This window comes from Colobus angolensis, unplaced genomic scaffold (assembly GCF_000951035.1).
Source record: "Colobus angolensis palliatus isolate OR3802 unplaced genomic scaffold, Cang.pa_1.0 Scaffold123, whole genome shotgun sequence".
Taxonomy (NCBI): Eukaryota; Metazoa; Chordata; class Mammalia; order Primates; family Cercopithecidae; genus Colobus; species Colobus angolensis.
The window spans coordinates 10164855-10187121 of NW_012113475.1; the positions used below are offsets into that span (position 1 = coordinate 10164855).

The 22267-nt window shown below is 33.6% G+C and overlaps 1 protein-coding gene across 6 annotated transcripts in view; it reads left to right on the forward strand.

Annotated features, from left to right (window-relative positions):
* Window positions 1-22267, forward strand: part of RAP1GDS1 (RAP1, GTP-GDP dissociation stimulator 1) — a 172957-nt gene that overhangs the window by 105564 nt on the left and 45126 nt on the right. For 3 of the 6 annotated variants that reach the window (XM_011932961.1, XM_011932979.1, XM_011932970.1), the window contains exons 5-6: window positions 6904-7050; window positions 19961-20089. The exons of 1 other annotated variant lie outside the window; for it this stretch is intronic. In XM_011932961.1, coding sequence (XP_011788351.1) covers window positions 6904-7050; window positions 19961-20089 — 276 coding nt within the window. The remainder of the gene's footprint in view (window positions 1-6903; window positions 7051-19960; window positions 20090-22267) is intronic. 2 more of the 6 variants (XM_011932987.1, XM_011932998.1) reach the window with 1 other exon arrangement.

A 22267-nucleotide genomic window follows, 5' to 3' on the forward strand; every position in this document is an offset into this window, starting at 1 on the left:
GTCCTTGATATAATTTCAGTTTTCTTAAATTTACTGTGACTTGTTTTGTGGCCTATCATATGTTCTATCTTGGAGAATGTTCCATGTATTGATGAATAGAATGTATATTCTGCAGTTGTTGGGTAGAAGGTTATATAAAATATTAAGTTCATTTGATGTACAGTATAGTTTAAGTCCATTGTTTCTTTGTTGACTTTGTCTTGATGACCTGTCTAGTGCTGTCAGTGATGTATCGAAGTCCAATCCCCCACTATTACTGTGTTGCTGTCTATCTCCTTTTTTAGGTCTAGTAGTAATTGTTTCATGAATCTTGGAGCACCAGTGTTAGGTGCATATATATTTAGGATTGTGATTTTTCCTGTTGGAAATATTTGTTATATAATGTCCTTTTTTGTCTTTAACTGCTCTTGCTGTAAAGTTTGTTTTGTGTGATATAAGAATAACTATTCCTGCTCACTTTTGGTGTCCATTTGCATGGAATATCTTTTCCTACCCCTTTAAGTTATATGAGTCCTTATGTATTAGGTAAATCTCCTGAAGACAGCAGAAACTTGGTTGGTGAATTCTTACTCATTCTGCCAGTCTGTATGTTTTAAGTGAAGCATTTAGGTCATTTACATTGAATGTTAGTATTGAGATGTGAGGTACTATTCTATTCATTGTGCTGTTTATAGCCTGAATACCTTTTTTTTTTTTTTTTTTTTGCATTGTGATGTTGTTATATAGGTCCTATAAGAGTTACACTTTAAGAAAGTTCTGCTGGTGTATTTTGAGTATTTGTTTCAAGACTTAGGGCTCCTTTTAGCAGTTCATGAGTGTTGGCTTGGTAGTGGCAAATTCTCTCAGCATTTGTCTGAAAAAGACTGTGTCTTTCCTTCATTTATGAAGCTTAGTTTCACCGGATACAAAATTCTTGGCTGATAATTGTTTTAAGGAGGCTGAAGATAGAACCCCAATCTTGTAGGGTTTCTGCTGTTAAGATGATAGGTTTTTCCTTTATAGGTTACCTGATGCTTTTGCCTCACAGCTCTTAAGATTCTTTCCTTCATCTTGACTAGATAACCTGATGACTGTGTGCCTATGCAGTGATGTTTTTGCGATAAATTTCCCAGGTGTTCTTTGAGCTTCTTGTATTTGGATGTCTAGATCTCTAGCAAGACTGGGAGAGTTTTCCTTAATTATTCCCTCAAATACATTTTCCAAACTTTTAGATTTCTCTTCTTCCTTGGGAACACCAATTATTTTTAGGGTTGGATGTTGAACATAGTCCCAAACTTCTTGAAGGCTTCATTCATTTTTAATTCTTTTTTCTTTGTCTTTGCATTGGTCTAACACAAAAGCCTGTCTTCAAGCTCTGAAGTTCTTTGGCTTGTTCGATTCTATTGTTGATACTTTCCAGTGCAGTTTGCATTTCCCTCAGTGAGTCCTTGACTTCCAGAAGTTGTGATTATATTTTTAATTATGCTATTTCACTACTAACCCTTTCATATCCTGTATCATGTTTTTGATTCTTTTAAGTTAGACTTCATTTTTATCTGGTGCCTCCTTGATTTCAGCTTAATAATTGACCTTCTGAATTCTTCTGGCAATTCGGAGACTTCATCTTGGTTTGGATCCATTGCTGATGAGCTGGTATGATCTTTTGCATGTGTTATAGAACCTTGTTTTGTCGTATTACCAGAACCGTTTTTCTAGTTCCATCTCATTTGGGTAGACTATGTCAAATGATTCAAGTGATTCTCCTGCCTGGAGGGAAGAGCTGGGATTCAAGGGCTACTGTACAGATACTTTTGTCCCATGGTGTGCTCCCTTGATGTGGTGTTCTCCTCCTTCCCCTAGGAATGGGGCTTCCTGAGAGCTGAACCGTAGTGATTGTTTTTGCTCTTCTGAGTCTAGCCACCCAGCAGAGCTACTCAGCTCCTGGGTGGCACTGGGGAGTGTCTGCAAACTGTGTGATTTTATGATGTGATTCATCTTCAGGTCTTGCAGCCATGGATACCAGCACCTGCTCTGATAGCAGGGGTGTGAAGTGGACTCAGTGAGAGTCCTCAGTTGGGTTTTTGTTTAGTGTGCTGGTTTTGTGTTGGTTGGCCTCCAGCCGGGAGGTGACACTTTTAAGAGCACATCAACTGCGGTCCTTTAGGGAGGATGCAAACTTGCTTTAGGGACACCTGGTTAAGTATGGTTTCTTGGGCAATGGGCAGAGCCATAGAGCTCCTAAGATTATGACCTTTGTCTTCAGCTCCCAGGGTGGGTAGAGAAAAACCACCAGGTGGGAGTCAGGGATAGGTGTGTCTGAGCTCAGCCTCTCCTTGGGTGGGGCTTGCTGCGGCTGCTGTGGGGGATGGGGGTGTGGTTCCCAGCCCAATGAAGTTATATCTCCAGGTGGATTATGACTGCCTCTGCTGAGCCATACAGGTTGCCACGGAAGTTGGAGAAAACTGGCAGTCATGGGCCTGATCCAGCTCCCATACAGCCCACAATCCTAAAGGCTGGTCTCATTCCCACCATCCCCCAACAGCACTGAGTCTATTTCCAGGCAGCTGATGGCCAGAGCCGAGAACTTACCCAAGCCCATGAGCCTCCATGTTGAGAAAGCAAGCATACTCACAGTTTTTCAGCATTTCAGATAGTCTGCAGTGATGATCCAGTTCCTTCAAAGGGTCTCTCAGCTTTTCTGGTATGTTCCTGCAGTAGTTCTTGGAGCAAAAGTTTGTGTTGTGAGTCTCCATGTCTGATTGGGAGCTGCAAGCTAGTCCTGGCTCCTATCTGCCATCTTCCCAATATCTTGTTCATTTTTTGTTGTGCTTCGAAATATTGTTATTTAAAGTGTATTCTTTATAAGTTTTAGAAATTTCTTTCACTCTCAGTGAATGGATTTGTGACTCTCCATGAGTTTTGATACGCATATGAAAATTGTTCGTATACTGTGCCACTTTAAGCCCTGAACCGATTATATATGAAATAGATCTTATCAATCATATCCTCTCTGCTTAGTGTACATTTTAGACAGCTATTGTGTGATATAAGTTGGTCTTAATATTTAAGTTACAAACACTCTGAAAAGATTTGTTGGAAAATATACCAGCAAGTTTTTACAAGTGAATCTTTAAAGATAGATTCTCAATTAATGCTAAGAAAGTGCTGTTACCTTGCTTGACTTAATGGCATAAGTAATATACCTTTTTAAAAAGTGTGTAGGCCGGGCACAGTGGCTCACACCTGTAATCCCAGCACTTTGGAAGGCGGAGGCAGGCAGATCACGAGGTCAAGAAATTGAGACCATCCTGGCCAACATGGTGAAACCCTATCTCTACTAAAAATACAAAAATTAGCTGGGTGTTGTGGTCCGTGCCTGTAGTCCCAGCTACTTGGGAGGCTGAGGCAGGAGAATCACTTGAACCCCGGAGGCGGAGGTTGCAGTGAGCTGAGATCGTGCTACTGCACTCCAGCCTGGCGACAGAGCAAGACTCCATCTCAGAAAGAAAAAAAGAGTGTGCAATGAGGGAACATTGAACTAGACTTAGACTTCCCAAGTTGCAATTCAGAATGCTAATATTTAATTATCACCATTTCTTTAAGCAAATTCTTCTCTCTGCATGTATGTGTGTGTGTCAGTCTCACAATCCATCCTCAAGGTGAATAGTAATTTATCAATATCTGTCAAAAGCCCCATTCATTAAAAAATTATTGAGTACCTACTATATACTAGGCATTTACCGTCCACAAGGAGGAAACGTAGTAAAATCCAAAGTTAGGATACACTGTAAGACATGCCACAATAGTTAGATTCAGTGGTTGTATTTTAGGTCTTTTCCTCACCCTTGGTGTACCTGGTAATAGTGTTTAACGTGGTAACATTTTTTTTTCTCATTTGTGAGACGTGATAACCATGACACAGATTTTATTGCTGCTTGCTTTTGATTACAGAAGGATAATGGAAGTGCAGTAACTCTTTAGATTTAAAGCCCTGCTCTTACCTAATGTGAAGAATGATCACACTTGTGCTGGAAACTACTTTGTGTGAAAGATCATCATTAAAGGATTTAATAGGACTTTAAAGAGTAGGCTGCACTTTTTCCAGTGGTTGGATGCTTCATAGTTAAATGAGAAAAATTGAGATATAAATTATATTTTTAGAAATGACAGCTCAGGATGCTTCATAGGTTAGCTGTTACTTACGAGAAGAGTGAAAGATGAGCTTACACTTAGTGATACACAAGTTTAGGATAAGGAACCTTTTGAAATTATTTTTAAGTGAACAATACTCTTGATAATGTAACATGAAGTATAGAGTTAACTATGGAAAACCAATTTATGTGGACTTGTGCAATAATAACTGTTGTATTTAAAAATGATTTGTTATCTGAATACTACTGGAAAAAGTGAGTTGTAAGATACTTCTAAAGATGACTTATGTCACTGGTTTTGCTAAAGGAATACAATATTATCACTTACTCCTTTGAATCTTTAAATCCTATTAAATATTTTAATAAAATGCTTTTACTTTGTTTCTCAGGCTGATTTGTCCAAAGAAAGAAAAAAGCTGTATAATCATTCCTATAGTGGTGGTTAATATTTTTTGAACCCAGATCACTATTATTGTAATACATGCTTTGCTTTTCTTCTCATATTTGGTAATAACATAATTTCTAGTATAGAGATTGTGTTTATGCCTTGTAAACAATTCTCAATAACACATGAATTAAAAAGCTATGTTATAGACAATTCGGAGGAGGGGGGTGGAAGGGAAGGAAGAGATGAAAAGCACTGTGACTCTGAAACACAAATAGGTAATTTACTTTGAATTGTATTGTGTTTTTATTGCATCAAATTTGTTGAATAAGTTTGTATTTTAATTTATTGAATTTTTGAACATTTACTAGCTTAGTCTGGATAGGAAGCCAGCTTTCATTCACAGTTCATTGCAAATAGGTGCCACATAGTTTCTAAGCCCCAGTTTCCTGGTATATGAAATTTCTAGTATATGAATACAAGGCTTAGTTTAGCTATTCTCTAAGATGTCTTCTTCTAAGTCCTAAGCATACATAATTTATATTTCAAAAGCCCAGTTTACTCAGGAATTTGAATAAAAAAAATTCGAGCTTTGCAATTTAGGGATGGGATGTACTATACCTTCACATTACTGAAGGTCTGAACATTTAAATTTGTAATCCTAATGTTCAGTTTTCTGAGACATCATCCACATTGAAATTGCCCAGTAATTTAGATAATTTACATCTATGTTATGGAAAACAAAAATTTGGAAATTAGATTTCTAACTGAGATTTGACCAGTGTTCTTGGCTGGTTCCTCTAGCTAGTTACTCTGGCAGTATAGGAATTTTCTGTGATCTGATGAGCTGATTAGCACATGGTCCTGTTTTCCGTCTTTATAACAATACGATAAAACTAAGTGGATAAAACTGTTTTGTTTCATTTTAGTGTGGATTTCCTCAAAATTTTTCAAAATTATGAACATAGTATTTCTGAGGTCTTACTATATAATTTGTGTGTGTGTGTGTGTATACCATAAGAAATTACATATTTTAAGTTGTATCATCTAATATGATTCAGCAACAGTAATAAAGATATGACCTAGTTTCAGTTCTTATATTTAGAAAATGAAAATCTTTCAAATTGTAACTAACTTCATAGCTATAATTCCTTTGTGAGTCACTTCTTTTGCTGATCTTTGTTCTACACCTTCTGTAGCTGAACAGTACAGTCCACGTGGTAGCTACTAGCCAAATTTAGCTACTGAGCAGTTTAAATGTGGCTAGTCTGAGTTGAGATGTAACTATAAGGGTAGAAAACAAACACTTGGATTGTGAAGATATATCGTGAAGATGATAATACAAAATGTTTTGTTAACTTATTGATTTGCATGTCAGAGTGCTATATATTCAATTTAATAAAATATTACTAAAATTAATTTTTCACCTGTTATTTTTTAATGTGGCTATTAGTAAATTTAAATTACACATGTGGCTCACATTGATGGCTCACACATTTCTCTTGGATCTCTTCTAGAGGGCAGTTATATTTTATATAAGGTGTCATTTAGAATGACACATATTCTTCTTTTAATTTCTTTTCATTCTTATGTTCAAAAGTTAGAAAGTAGTCTAAAGCTATTTATATGTTCCAACAGTTAAGTGACATCTGTTTTATACAGTGTAGATGGACACATAATGGAAGTTATGTTTCACCATCACTTGACCACTTTTTGTAATGTTGAATTATATTGGTGTGCCCTAGAAGAGAGGGAATAAGGAAAAAAGAAACAAATCAAGAATGAAAAAAGGAAACATGCTCCTGGACTATAGGAAATGCCATTAACAAAGACCATAGTACTAATATTCAGGAATTACATATTATGATTTAGAGTTATACCATATGGTTTTCTTTAATAATAGCTGTTATCAAAGACATAATATGTTCCTATATGGTTTTCTTCAATAATAGCTGATTTTGAAAACCAATGATAAAAAGTTGTGTTTAGTGATTTTTCAGCCTGAAGGACAAAAACTTATACCAATAGAATATCACTTAGTTTCTGTTTTTTTCTCTTACACAGCATTGTCATTTGTGAAAGAAGGAGTGAAAGTTTTCACATCATAAACTTCTAGGACACAGGGAAGTTCTGTTAGCTCCTATATGATGCCAATGAGAATAATCTTATTTTGCCTAAAAAGTGATTGTCTCTTTTCCCCATCCCACCCCCATTTCCATGTTTATTTGTTTTGTTTTGTTTTTTCTGAAAAGACATATTTAATGTCCTGCCTAGGTTTATTTTCTATTTATTCACAAAATAAAGAATAACACTGTTATGTTTTGTATTTGAAATTGTAAGGTACATTTCTTTTTTCTTTTATTTTTAATTTAACTCTTTGTTTTACAGATGAGGGCAGAAGTGCAGTTGACCAAGCAGGTGGTGCACAGATTGTAATTGACCATTTAAGGTCACTGTGCAGTTTAACAGATCCCGCCAATGAGAAGCTCTTGACTGTCTTTTGTGGCATGCTGATGAACTATAGCAATGAGAATGGTAAACAAAACTGAAAACTTGCTTTATCTCTGGGGGAAAAATTAAAAATTATCTTTACTATAGTGCAAAACAAAAATATTTGAAAAATGAACAAATTATTCATAAGTGGCATATAAAATTAATAATTAGCCAATATTAAATTTCATGTTTCAAAAATGTAAAATGGTTAATTTACTAACTGGGACTAATTTTTGAAGGGCTGCCAGTGTTGATCATTATCAAAAACAAAAACTCCACAGCCATATAGTATGATTTAAGCATTCTTACTATGAACATTTTTAAAATAAACAATATTAAAATAGTTTTATGTTCATTATATATATACCAGTAGCTTTAAAATATGAACACTGTTTGCAAAAGTAAAATTATTTTATCTAGATGCTAGGTTTACTTTGAATAATTTTTTAAAACTCTAATAAAATCTGGCTTTAGAAACAAGTTCAGAGCAATTGCAGAGATCTCATTTTAGAAATTTAATAAATTATTGTAAACAGCAGTTTCTTTTCTCTGTAAAACATTTTTAGACCCTAGCAAAAAGCGACATGTCAGTAATTTTCAGACAACCTATATGGTTAATTAAATGAATATAAATCTGTGATATTAAGACTTATCAGTACATTGGTGTCACAGAATATCCATTTGTTTGTTTATCATCTTATATGAATCACTGTGTGGATCAGACATTCAAATTTTGTTATGTTCCTGGTATGTAACACAAATAAGGTCTTTCTGTGGTTTGTTTCATAATGGCGTTTTAAGTTGTTATATTTTGGCAGAGATGTATTTTATTTGTATATTAGACATGCAGTATTATTCTTTACTTTCATGTGTTCTAGAAACACATGGCCCTTTTGCCATATTTTTTTTTCCACATTTGATAGTTGTGGGTCCAAAGAAATATTCGCAATAATTAAAAAAAAAAGATAAACCTTGACAATAAATGGCTACTGACATTTGGCCCTTGATGTTAGTGACAACAGTGAATGGTAGGGACTGTGGTAAATTGAAGAGCCCTTGTCGTATTGAAAGGGGAAAACCACCACTCTTCTCTAGCCAGTTGTTTCTGTATGACGATTTGGCCAAATACTGCCCAGTCTTTTTATTTTGGGGATGGGAGGTGGGGGAGAAAGCTGAAATATCTAGCTTGTTACATGACATCTGAGTTTTAAATGTTGGATTGCATATTTTTAATACTATAGAAGCTAAACAGAAAGTATCTTCAGGTTTCATCCTGTCCAAGGGCTTTCAGTTTTAAGTCTTTGAATTAGGATAATAGCGTTTTTATTGATCAAATGGCTTACCTATTAAACTTGAGCTAATAATAAATGGTAGTCTTCATAGGATCAGTTACATCTATTTTTCCTGTCTTCTGGTGGAATCAATTTTGAAGAGCAAATGCCCTAAATATAAACATGAGAAACAGAAATGACAGAGCCTGAGAAATCTACAAAATACATACATATTTCCTAAATAATTGAAATTTAACCATAATACACAGGTATCTGAATTGCATTAAGAAATCATTGGTCAGATTTTCATATTGTTTCCTTGGCTTTTAACTACATTTGGGCTTGGACATTTGAGAAAGTAGGAAGAATGCTAAATGGGAAAAGGTTTTAGAAATATAAATGAAAGAAATTTTATGAAGTTATTCCAGTTTCGGAAGTAGTAGAATTAGTCTTGTTATGCATCTAAACTAGCCGTTAGTTCTTTGAGGAATGTGTTAAAAAAATCTGTATAGAAGTATTAATATATCAGATGGCTGGTCTTCAAATGCATCACTATTTCCAATCCAAAGCAGTGATTGAGTCCCTATTATAGTGTATCCCAGTGTGTAGAGAAGTGTTATGATTAACAACAGCATGTGGAGTGCACAGTCTAACTGTATAATATATATGTGTTTTTTAAAGAGTAGGCTTTTTTCTAGAGCTCAGGCATTCCCAAGAAATGACTTAGAGATTTCAGAAAGCTATATTAACTTTTCTCTGAATATTATTGGACAAATGGTCTTTTTCTTCCATTATTTCAAAAGCTGCAGTTTGAATGCAGCTTTTAAAACTTATCGAATAAAAAAGACATAATCTTGAGTATTTTTAAGAAACAAATGCGAAACTTGTAACTATCATCATCTTTCCTCTACTTCCTTTTTACATTTTGTCTGTCATGAGTGTCTTAGTTTGTGAAGTGATTTCTTTTTCATGTGCTTTCACTGAAATTATATCCTTTTTGTTTGGCATAATCATTAAAGCATCTTTATTGTTATGTCCATTATTTACTTTCTCTTTTCCTTAAAATTTATGTTTGAAGACTTAACTATTACATCATCTTTACTGACTTCAGATTGTTTGGTACTGATCACGTGTACCTAGATAAGTCCCTGAAACAAAAAATAACAGTTTTTTGAAACTCAGGAGACACTTTCTATTAGCACTAATAAGTGAAGTTTCGTTTTATATGTATTTACTATGTAGAACATCAGTATACAACACTCTGCTAATTTATGAGTAAAATATTTGAGTGACAAGTAGCTTTTTCTTGCTGTAGCAGAAAAGCTAACTGCCCTTGGACACAATAACTTAAACCTTATCTGTAGTTAGGAAGTTATTGTTCTTTAGCTGTATATATAAAATATTTTAAATATGCTGATTAAAAAAAAAAAGTACTGAGAGTGTTCACAAAAATCCACCAACACAGTTTCTCTGAAGAGAATATTTTCAAATTATTTATTAGTCCTAAAATTGAAACTTAGAATGTCTTGATTCAGATGCTTCCTGTTCATACAGTAAAACTCAGAGCATATCTACTTTTTAAAGCCATTAAATAGGGAACAAAACAAGTTTCCTGAACACATGCAAGTCATTATATGTTATAAAAATTCTCAGTAGTCATTTTTGTACCATTTGCTAAAGCTGTATATGATTCATAATTTATCAGTTTCAAAAGTTTTAAACTAGCTCAAGACTCTACACTTTCAAGCTATGAGCTAGATATATACTTTTGTTTCCCTATTGGTGAAGCAGTTAAAACTTAATACTCAGGTAAGTGTAGAATAATCTGAATAGCAAAAGTTAGAATTGCTTAGCCAACGACGTGTATCAATAATATTGTGTAAATAAAATAATATTTAAATAACACAAATAAAACTTTAGTAAAAATCATTTAAATTCATCCATTTTGGAAAAAATTATACATGTTTTTCACGTGGCAAAAAAGCACTCTTTGATTCTGTGGCTCATGAAAATAGCCTATTTGGCAATTATGGCTATAGAAAAGCATGTTGACAATTTGACATTCAGTTTGAGGGAATGTGTTGAACTTGCTATTTTTTTTTCTTCATTTCATTACAACTTTAGTTATTGTATAAACCAAAGAACTCAAACCTTTAATTGTAGGCATTTTAACCTCATTAGTTTCTTAACTTATCTGTTTCCTAGCTTTGGTTACCCAATGCCAAAACATCACAGTAATGACTGAAAATTTTGTTCAGTCATCCAGCTGTTTTCAAATGTAACACTGTTTTAGCACATAGGAGTTTGGAAAATATTAATTGATTGACTTTTCTGGATACTTATTATTGTCTAAAATTTTCATTAGCAAATTCAATACTTGGAAGAGAAACATGTTATTGGAATGCATTTGCTTCATTAAGTAAGTTAGAAGCATTACAAACTCTTTCCCATTATATTAGTTGATGTTCCTTATCTACATATGGTACACGGTGGCAGCAGAAAGGGGCATTGAAAACACACTGGTAGTAACAAGTACCAGATCTGTAATTTAAAATTTCCCATAGGTGATCCACAAACGTGTTGAGTCTGCATATGTACACTTGAATTAATTGCACCTTTGAATAGAAACAAACCAGGGATCTAAAGCAAAGTGCTAAAGACCAAAACACCACCTTGTTGAGGAATCTATTGGTAGTCACCATTGTTGTAAGTAGACGTAATTAATCAATAAATATCTCATGGAAAGTGTAATTGAGGGTTTAACTCTTTCTCTTAGTCTAGTTGTGCTAGAGACACAGAGAGAAGGAAAATTCTATTATAACTCTAAAGAAAGTGGTAAACGATAAGCATTAAACACTAAAGTTACTTATTTTACATAAGCTATGCCATAAGAGAGAAGAGTAGAGGCAACTGAAAGATGCCATCAGGAAAGGAAAAAATATCTTCTAAAATTATTAACATATGCAGTCTATGGCTTCTTCATCTGACCTATATTTTATATATACAGGTATGATATGTGTATATGTGATTTCTACAAATAGAGCCGATTTTTCTAATATTTTAATTACTCCTCGTTATTGAAAAACTAATTTCTCTTTTTTTGTAGTTGCTGAAATCTCTCTGAGATACCTACTTGGTAATTCTTATATTTATTTGCTGCATAGGCTGATGATAACTAAGCTATGGTTGAAGGGAGGCCATGTATGTAATTTAGGAAATGTAACACCTGTGGTATATTATTGAAGCATGACAACTGAATTTAAATATTAGGCTCATTATTTAAATTCACTTGTTTAAAAAAGGCCTGTATTTCTTCTCCCCATATTAAAGATTGTTTAATGTGTAATTAACCTTAGCTGCTACTTTCATTTCAGTCAATAGCAACAATTTCTTAGTTCGTGATTAAAAACTAAAAAGCTTGTTGGCCTGAGCTGCATGTTTATCCTTATGTTTCAGTATTACAATGCTTTATTACAGGTGAAAAAGAGCATTTCCTAGATGTTAGATGTTTAGAAAAATGATTGGCTTCACATGAATGAAGAACTATTTTTAAAGTTTACTGACTATGGTTACAAGCTAATTAATAATGTATATATTTCCTAAATAGTAAAATACTTTTGCCTTACTCTAAGGAAAAAGAACAAAACAAAATTTAAAAGGTAAAATTGTATATTTGCAATTTATTCTTTTGTATCTTTTTTAAAGTTTTACTCTCTCGGAGATCCTTGTTCTGATACTGTCTTTTTTTCTTAATGAGACTAATTTTCCATCATACTACCTTACATGTAGTTTCTGGGGGTTTTTTTCCCCTCTATTTATGAAGACATGGGAGACATACATTTAAGTTCACATCTTTTGAAGCCCACTTTGTCACTTTATACTCCATTGAGTTAAGTGAAGTGTGTTAAGACTTACTGGACAGCTGAAAAGTACTTAGGCTTTTTTATTTTTTCTTTATTATACTGATGTTGTTCTTTATTTACTGTTCTCTTTTTTAAAAATTTCTGAATTTTTGCTCTTTGTCCAACAGCTTTCTAGTCAGTTTGCTGAAGCAGGTTGCTTTCATAAAGTTCTACCACAAGTGTTATTTTAAACAAATTGTTTCACTAAGGAGTAGAGCAGTTAGTTATTCTGGTGCCTCTTGCTAATTCAACCTCTTAAATTTGACCAATTAGACCAGGTTAGCTTTTAGTGATAATCTTCCTAGACTATTACTATAATAATGCTGTTACTTAATGAACAGTCTGAGAGCTTGATTTTCAGTAGAGGTGTATCAAATGCACATTTTGGTCTAATTCCACATGGTCAAGTATTGGTGTTTATATTCAGCTTCTTCTCTTAGGGAATGAACTTATGAATGTAAGAAGCTGAAATTTTATCTCAGAAAAATAAATTATTTTAGTTTTTTGTAAGTTTAGTAGCCTAATACTTAAAATTTGACATTATATTACTACAGGAATAATACTTTCTCTGCATTGTTAGCTTCTAGATTGCTCCTGCAATTGTGATAGTACATTTAATATCATAATACCACATAGATGCCCACTTAGCTGAGAGCAGTGAAGGGGCAAAATATGTTTGGAGTTCCTCATTCTTTAATATGGTTTTCTCATTTTTATTTGCTTTATGTCTGGATTGAAGATTAATCATAGCTGTTAATCAAGTATTATTTTCAAGATTTTTCTCATTGTGAAAATTTGAAGTGGAAAAGTTGGTTTTCTGATTTTGATTTCATCCTTACAGGATGTATATCACCATTAATTATTGGTGTATTTTAATATAATAATATGCATTTACATTTCAACTGATAGAATTTCAACATATAAAGCATATACGCAAATTTTCTCTTTACATGAAATGCTTACCTATATTTAAAACTAAATATTCAGATAGTAACAAATCTGAAAGACCAGGTCTTTACTGTAAGTGTTCCTATACTAGTTGAAATATGATGATATGAGGCACATAATCATTGATCATGCACAAAGTTTTAGGTTCCAGAAATGATGTTGAAGTAAGCATTGAGCTGTTTGGCTTTCCAAAAGCTGAGGCTAAAATCAGAGGTAAATAATAGGTTAGAGCCAAATATCTGTATTTGCATGTCTAATTTAGGCCACTTACAAAGTCCATTCAGAGAGGTGCTGAAACCAGAAAAGCATCATGTGCAAATTAACTTTTATAAAGATTATTAATCCTGTTTTAACTATAAGTGAAATCCAACTAACACTGAACTACCTATATTGTTTTATTTACCAAAGAAGTTTTTAAGTCCTACTTGAAAAACTAAAAAGTGAAATGCTTTTGGATATGCAGATGTATCTTGTTAACAGAATTTGTGCCTTGCAAATAACTTCTGTGCAATTTTAAACTGTAAAATCTAAATTATAATAATGCCCCATGGTAACTGGAAAATATTTTTTTAAGCTAATATGTTCTTTTGTAAAAGAAGGGATTTCTATGTTTTTAAGCATATGTTTGCAAGATACACATGTTGGGATATAAATTAATTTGACATTAGCCTAATTTGCTGTACAAAAATTCAAGCTTAAATTTATACTTACTGTAGATGTGATCTTTATCTCAGCAGTGCTGTGTGAAAGCAGAGACTGGATTGGTTTCTCTTAATAAATGCTGCTTAAGCAACAGCTGACAGTAGTCCTCTTTAAAAAAAAAAGACCACATTTAACTTAAAAGACCAGTTTTTTTCTGAGATTAAAGCGTAGAGTTTTCTTTAATCAGAATAAACATATCTATAGAATTTTTTTTGTAGCAGTATTCATTGTCACAAAAGTTAATCTGTAGCAAATAATTAACCTGGAGTAAATACAGGGAAAAATTATCTACTAGATTAGGGCATAATCACTCTAGCTGTCATTGTATTGAGAACAGTAAATGAGTAAGTTTCTTAATAATAAAATATTTTTACTATCTCTCTTATGATTTTTGCTTTGGCTTTTTTTGTTGTTGCTTCTGTTTTACATCAATCTCATGCATATAATTTTGCCATTTATATTTAAAACTTTTACAAAAGGGAAATTTTGCCATGTAGAGACAATTTTTATTTTCAGAACCCGGAAAGAACTTTAGAATTACCTTTTCTGGTTTTTTATTGTTAGCGTCTAGGAAGAAATGTATAAATGTATTGTTTTAAACCTCCAATATTGTCAATATTAGTGAATCTTGACTTTTTTTTTTTTTTGAAATTTCTACGTATCATTGAAATGTATAATAGGGTTTAAAGCAATAATCTGGGTGCAAAACACATGCGTGTTTGATATAAAGAAGGCTTTAAAATAATTGAATTTTAAACACATGTAAATCTAGTTTTATTTCCTCAATATTAGGTTTAGAATAAAATTCTCCACTTTATAAACATTTGAGTATATAAAGTTTTTAACTACTAATCATCCCCTTGGTAGCCACATTTAAGTCAGTTTACTTTTCAGTGTTATAACAGAGTTAAAACTCGCTTGAACTTGAAGCTCTACTTCACTATTGTATCGTTTCTAATTTTTAATTTTCATATCTTTTTTGGAAATACAGATAAGTCATTAAGTCAAAGGTAGTTTTCTTCAGTCTTTATTATGCCCAAGTCATTTTTTTTAGCCAATTTATATTAGAAGTTTTCATCAGGAGTTTTATTTACTTGTACGTACTAATGTAGAGACTGTATTTTGAATTGTGTTGTCTTGTTTTGACAATTTCATTCTTAAGTTCTGTTTTCCAAAAAGCTTAATAATCTTACAATATTGTCTATCTATAAGAGCCCTAGGAACAAGGTAAACCTGTTATAATCTTCTTAAGAAACTTATTTTTAGTAACTTCAGTTGAGCTACTGGAATTCTCAGCATACTTTTCTGAACCTATAATCTAGTTATACCAATGTTTTAAACATTAAACTTAAAACTCAGGGGGGAAAAGGTTCCTCAACTTGAGATCTTCTCTCCAGATCTCCATTCTTTGGAGTTTCCATGAGTGTGACCTGAAGAACTTGGAACCATTGAAATTCAAATGTAGGTAGGTAAGTGTTCACACCAGCGCATGCGTTGATTGCCTTATATCTCTTTGTATATGCATCTGTATTGCACCCCCTCAGTGCCTTTCTTCCTCTTCCTCCCCATAGATCATGTAGGGCCTGTGTCATTTTGATATTATGTAATTTTGTAAATCTGTATTTGGTCAGTATTTGTCTGTGATGTGTGTCAGGAGCAGTCAAAACAGAGTCTTCAGACATTTATGACATTGTGCTGTCTAAAGACTGTCTTTCACACATAAGTGTTTGCTATGTATGGGCCTGGGTTACGTTTTTGTGAATTGCTGTGTTTGTTGAGCTCTGATAACATTCCCCTGGAGTTGCTGATATTCACTGAGGGAGGCAGAAGTCATAGTCTTGCAATTGCTTCACTTAGTCTCCCTAATGTATCTAGAGAACAAGAACTATTTCTAGTTCTAAGAATTTCTTCCTGTTTGTCTTTCACCTAAAAGTCATACTCTTGATAACATTCGTGATATCATGGATGTCAGCTATTATCCTCTGAAAAACATTTGCAAGCTTTCTTTGGGCAGTAAACAAAAAAGATGATCAAATGAATCATTTGTTTCTGTCAATAAGAATATCAACTTATCCTACACAAACAGGCCCCCTGCTTAATCTTTTCAAAAAACAACCACCACTACCTACTGAATTGTAGTATCTACATAGTAACTGAAATAGGTAGACTCAATCTGGAATAATCTCTTAGGCTTAAATAGAGTTTCTACTCAAATAAACAAGATGAGATGTTAGGAGCTTTATTAGTGTAATTTCTCTGAAAATATCAAGAGTGCCAAAATCTAGGATTCCTACTAAGCTTTTATCTTATTTTTTTCCTGTTGTCACTTCTGCTAAGCACATCATTTAACTTCAGAATATTTTCCATGTTTCCCACCCACCTCCCAATCTCTTATAAAAATTTGGTAGTCCTGGCAGGCGCAGTGGCTCACACCTGTAATCCCATCACTTTGGGAGGCTGAGGCAGGTGGATCACCTGAGGACAGGAGTTTGAGACCAGCCTGTCCAACATGGTGAAACCCTGTCTCTACTAAAAATACAAAAATTAGCTAGGCGTGGTGGTAGGCGCCTGTAATCCCAGCTACTCGGGAGGCTGAGGCAAGAGAATTGCTTGACCCTGGGAGGTGGAGGTTCCAGTGAGCTGAGATCATGCCACTGCACTCCAGTCTGAGTGACAGAGCAAGACTTGGGCTCAAAAAAACTTTTAAAAATTAGGTAGTCCTTTGACAGTGGTTCTTAAATTTTTGGTCTTATGATTTTAGATGTCTAAATATTATAGAAGACCTATAAGACTTTTGTTTATGTATTTGGGTTATATCTGTCAATATTTACTGAATTAGAAACTTAAATCGAGAAAATATTTAAAATTATTTAGTATTTCATTTGAAAATAACAAACCCATTGTATGTTAACAGAAATAACATTTTTGTGAAAAATATTTTCCGAAAAAAATTGCTGCAAAGAGTAGCAGTTTGTTTTACTATCTGTAATGGTGAAGAAAACAATGGCTATGGCCAGGCGTGGTGGCTCATACCTGTAGTCCCAGCACTTTGGGAGGCCGAGGCGGGCAGATCACGAGGTCAGGAGATTGACACCATCCTGGCTAACACGGTGAAACCCTGTCTACCAAAAATACAAAAAAAAGTTAGCCGGGCATGGTGGCAGGCACCTGTAGTCCCAGCTACTCCTGAGGGTGAGGCAGGAAAACAGCATGAACTCAGGAGGCAGAGCTTGCAGTGAGCCAAGATCATGCCACTGCACCCCAGCCTGGGCCACAGAGTGAAACTCCATCTCAAAAAAAAGTAAAGAAAACAATGCCTACTAATACAATTTGGTACCATTGCTGGTGTTCATGCTAAAGTGCCAGCAGTTTTACCTACCATTGCTTTCGAACCATTGGTACCAATGTCAACACAGTGGCAAGAGCAAATAAAATCTTGGCATTTTTATGAAAATAGCTTTGATTGTGTGATCCTCTGAAAGGGTTCCAGGTACACTTTGAGAACCATATTCTAGGATGCCTCTTTGTCCATAAAATGGAAATTTATATCAACCTGTTTCTGTTAAAGTGTTTTTTTTTTTTCTCTCCTCCTCTGGGCCTTCATTATACAAGTAGAATGGCAGGCCTGCAGTCAGTGTGAACAAATTTTAGAATTATTTGAGTATGATGATTGTTTTAGTTAGCATCATAGAAGTAGATATAAAAGAGAGCACCCAGTTGGTCCACAATGAGTTCATCCAATTGGATGGCTATATATTTTTCTCTTTTGTGTGATATGTGTGTTATATGTGAGGATATAATGAATTTGGCTCCTGGGTAGTTATAAAACACATTTTCATGAAGCAACATGATTTTCATGAATTATGGCAGTACCTACAATGTGCCATTTGGCTATGCTAACTTTTTCTCCCAGTCTGCCACAATTTCAAATATTACTGCTTCAATTTGTATGCCAAAGATTGTATTAAGCACTATAACATTTCTTGACTTTTCATCCCTCTTTTACCTGGAACCAAAATTTGTAACATTGTAAAAGCAGTCCAGAAAAGTGATAGATATGCCAAGTTAGCAGAACATGAAGAGCATTATCTTCTAAGGGGTATTCTTCTGTTATCTTCTTCATAAAATGTGTTATTCCTCTGATGTCCCTGGACTGTTGGATTTTTTATAGTTCGTACCAACAGAACTGAGGGGGTGTGTGATGCTTACATATATGCAGACATACAGTGGAGTTTGACTCACATTCAATGCATGCGCTAGTGCTCACGCTTACATACCTGAAATTTAATGATTCATCAGCTCTGCAGTATTTGACAAAGTAATCAAAATGAATACATTTATAAATAAAAATACTGCTAAAGAACAAGGATCTGCAGAGGTGACCCTCTAATAAAGAGCCCTATCTATTGGTAAGTAACCTAAATAATTTCTAACTTGGAAAGCTCCTTGGTGCATGATTATTACAAATACTATAACCATAATGCAACTATTCCACCAATGTAATATAGATATAACACTATTGTTTAAGTATTTTACCTTTAAGTGTTGTGAATTATTAATTACTAAATTGCATATTCAGAAAAAAAATTTAACATCAAAAGTATAAATACAGATTACTTAGTTGAGTATATTTTAATTATCTCCTTTTAGAGTTCTTAACTTCATTACAAAATTTAAATTGTTTTATTAGAGTATTTGAACTCTAAACATAAACTCCTATTTTTTCCATGTTTATTTTTTATTCTTATTTTGGTAATAGGCCCATTTATATTATAGATGGGCTCCCACAACCAAACCAGATAATTATCTGTAATTAGCCAGTCATCAGTTTTCAGGGACAATAAACCTCTGTTGACCATCTCTCATACTTCACTCTAAAAGCAGGAATAATTACAACAAAGACCACCAGGCAGTAATGAACTGGCATATAAGATAGCTCAACTCTGTATGTTCTTTTCTGAAAATCACCCACCTAATTCCTTCTCTATAGATTAAGAACTATAAAGAGTAAATAAAAAAATAAAATAGCAGGCCAACCCTGCCAAGGGATTGGAGCTATGAGGAACATGTGTTTTTGTAAGAAAGAGTTTTGTCTTTAGATTGCAAAGAGATAACTTAAAAGAATTTGGGGAAAATTATTAGCTTGAAAATGGCATATCATTTTAAAGAGAAAAAAAATTTTGAAAGAGCGTTTCTGTATCTTTGGATGAACCAGTTATGGACAGTTATAGTGTTTTGCATAAACATATGAAATTTTGTATTTCTTTCTTAGCTTATTCTAAAAGGCAGTACTTTTGGTTTTCATTTTGGTTCATTTACCTTCAACTTTGCTGCAGGTATTCTATTATTGCCATGAAGAACCCTTGTGGAAATCCAAGGCATGTTTAGTACTTCAAAGTCAATTAATTTCTTAGAAAATGAAGGCAAACAGTGATGACAAGGCCATGTTAACCTCATTCTTTTCACCTCTCTAAGCCAAACTTTCCTCTCTCTCACTGAGATGATCTGTCACTATAATTAAATAAAACTTTAAAAAGAAAAATATTTTACGTAACTTTTTTTTTTTTTCTAGTATATCTCTTCCTAGCAGTCATCAAGAACGCTCTGGTTGCAAATATTCAGAACCAGTCATTTTTGTGTATTTATTATATACTTTTAATTTTGTATTATGAAAAGTGTTTTTAAAGGATTCTAAGATTTTTTTCTTTCTTGGTCTTTATTAAACTTACTACTTTTCTCATGCTTTTCATATTCTGTGATTTCCTGTAATGCAAATGTTACTCTAACTTTTTCACTCAAAAACTAGTGGTAATGTTTGTTTATACTTATTAAAGGCCTGCTTTTTAATGGTGTAAGACCCCGTTTAAAAAACTAATGATTTGATATAGTCTTCAAACTATTTTTATTTCTAAATGCCTTTTGGTTATTCAAAGGATTCAAAACTAAACTCTTCTGAACTAATGTTTAAAATGTTCAAGACAATGATATGAATGGACTTCATTTTCTATTACTGTAATTTAAATAACTTTGAGTTTCCAGTAGGGAAAATAAGAGGTGTTTTCTTCTTACAATGTTAATTTGGCCTGTCAACACTTTCTTTTCTGTTGTTGTTGTTTTTTGTTTTTACAGATTCACTTCAAGCTCAGCTTATCAATATGGGCGTTATTCCTACCTTAGTGAAATTACTGGGCATCCACTGCCAAAATGCAGCTCTTACAGAAATGTGTCTTGTTGCATTTGGTAATTTAGCAGAACTTGGTAAGTCTTAGTCATGAACCACGAATGTAATTAACTTATTCATGTGCTTACAATAAATTTTTCTTTAGATATTAAGAAGCTAGAAATCCACTTAGATTGTGTTAATTTTTTGAAGCATTTGAGATATTTGCGTCAATATTTTAAAAAGTAAATCCAATTAGATCTTATGATTGCATTGTTTATAATGAGAGCTATTTTGTTTCCCTAATAATTTTATGTATTAGTGTTTAAAGCTTACATTGTACATTATGTAATAGAGTTGAATATTTAAAATTTTCCCCACATGACTTTAATATTTTTACATGAGGGATGGCAATTGTATGTCCGCGGGTAAAAATAAGATTGAAATGTGTTGCATAGTGGCTCATGCCTGTAGTTCCAGCACTTTGGAAGGCTGAGGTGGGTGGATTGCTTGAGCTCAAGAATTCAAGACCAGCCTGGGCCCATCTTTACAAAAAATACAAAAATTAGCTGGGTGTGGTGGCTTGTGCCAGTAGTTCTGGCTACTCAGGAGACTGAGGCAGGAGGATCGCTTGAGCCCAGGCAGAGGTTGCAGTGATCTGAGATCACACCACTGCACTCCAGCCTGGGCAGCAGAGCCAGACCCTGTCCCAAGAAAAAAAAAGAAATTTATTACATTTCATATAAATTGCATGCTTCTCAGGTAAAGAGGAATCTAATAGACTAAGGTTCTTCATCCTCTTTTCATAAAATCTCAAAACATGACAGAGGACTTTTTTCTATGAATATATGTGTTACAGTATTAGAAAACAAAGTCTGTGGAAGCCTTGAAATTCAGAAGGCAAACAGAACCAGACCAATGATGGAAACACATCCTAGTCATAACACGGAGGAGGATGATGGGCTCAGTACCTCCATCTCTTTTCGTTTTTCTCTTTGTTATGGATTACTGTTTCTTTCTTCTTCCCCCTGCCCCCCCTTCTTATCTTCCTTCACAACTCTAGGTCTGAATCTACTCCACAATCATGTTAATAATAAATTATTATGGGCATAGTGAAATGAAATGGTGTTTTGTCATAGCTAAATACAGTAGTTACAACAAGCAAATATATCAATTCTGTTACGTACCACATTTTATAAATAAAAGCACAAAGTCACTAATCTTGGTTTTTCTAACTGAAAGCTCATCTTGATTTTAATATTTTACTTTTGTCTTCAAGCAAAGGGAATAGAAATTATTTATTAAAGATATTTAGTAAAAGTCGTTCTTACTCAGTGGGTCATATCCTAGTATTTGTGAATGTTTCTCATTTTCTCTCTTCATCTGTTTTTTCTTTTTTATGCTAGCCTAATTAACACATTTTTTCTGTCATCCAAGTGAGACCAAGAATAAAAGAACATTCATTTAGTATTTGACAAAGTTATTCTTTTCTGTGATTAAAATGGAATGTAGGAGTTTGTGTTCAGTATGGTTGGCAGAAATAAAACAGAAATTGTGTTATAATCCCATACTGATAGTGTAACAGAAACATGATTGGTTCAAATCTTTCTTCATTTGCCTTTGGTTTTATGAAAATCAAAGAGTGCAGGTCCTTCGCTGTTACTTTTTAATGTGAGTAGTTTCTAGAACAGCACTGTCCAATACAGTAGCTACCAGTCGTGTGGCTTAATGGGCATTGAAATATGAAGTCTCAATTGAGATGTATTCAGTATAAAATACACAATCGATTTCAAACACTATGAAAAATATAAAATATCTCACCGATATTTCATATGTTGATTGCATGTTGACATGATAATTTGAATATATTGGGTGGAATAAAAAAATGTTTAACTTTTTTAGCACATCTTACTAGAAAATCTAAAATTATATATATAGTTTCATTTTTGGCTCTCATTATATTTCTGTTGGACAGTGGTGCTGTAGAAAATGAACTGCAACAGAGTCATCCTTCACCCTGTTAAGGCACCTCCCTTTTGAAGTTTTAGGAGAGTACATGGAAGAAAGCTAAGATTAATGAAATTTATCTCACCTAACTTTAAGGGAAAAGTCAGTACCAAGTAAGGAAATTACAATAATCCTTGGATAGGTTGTGCTGAATATGAACTTACATAATTGTAGTTGTTTGCTGAGGAGTATTTCATCTCTTTTATGGTTTTGTGTCTAAATCTTGTAAATGCTTCAACATCAGGAACTGTGCAGAAATCCTGCTTGAC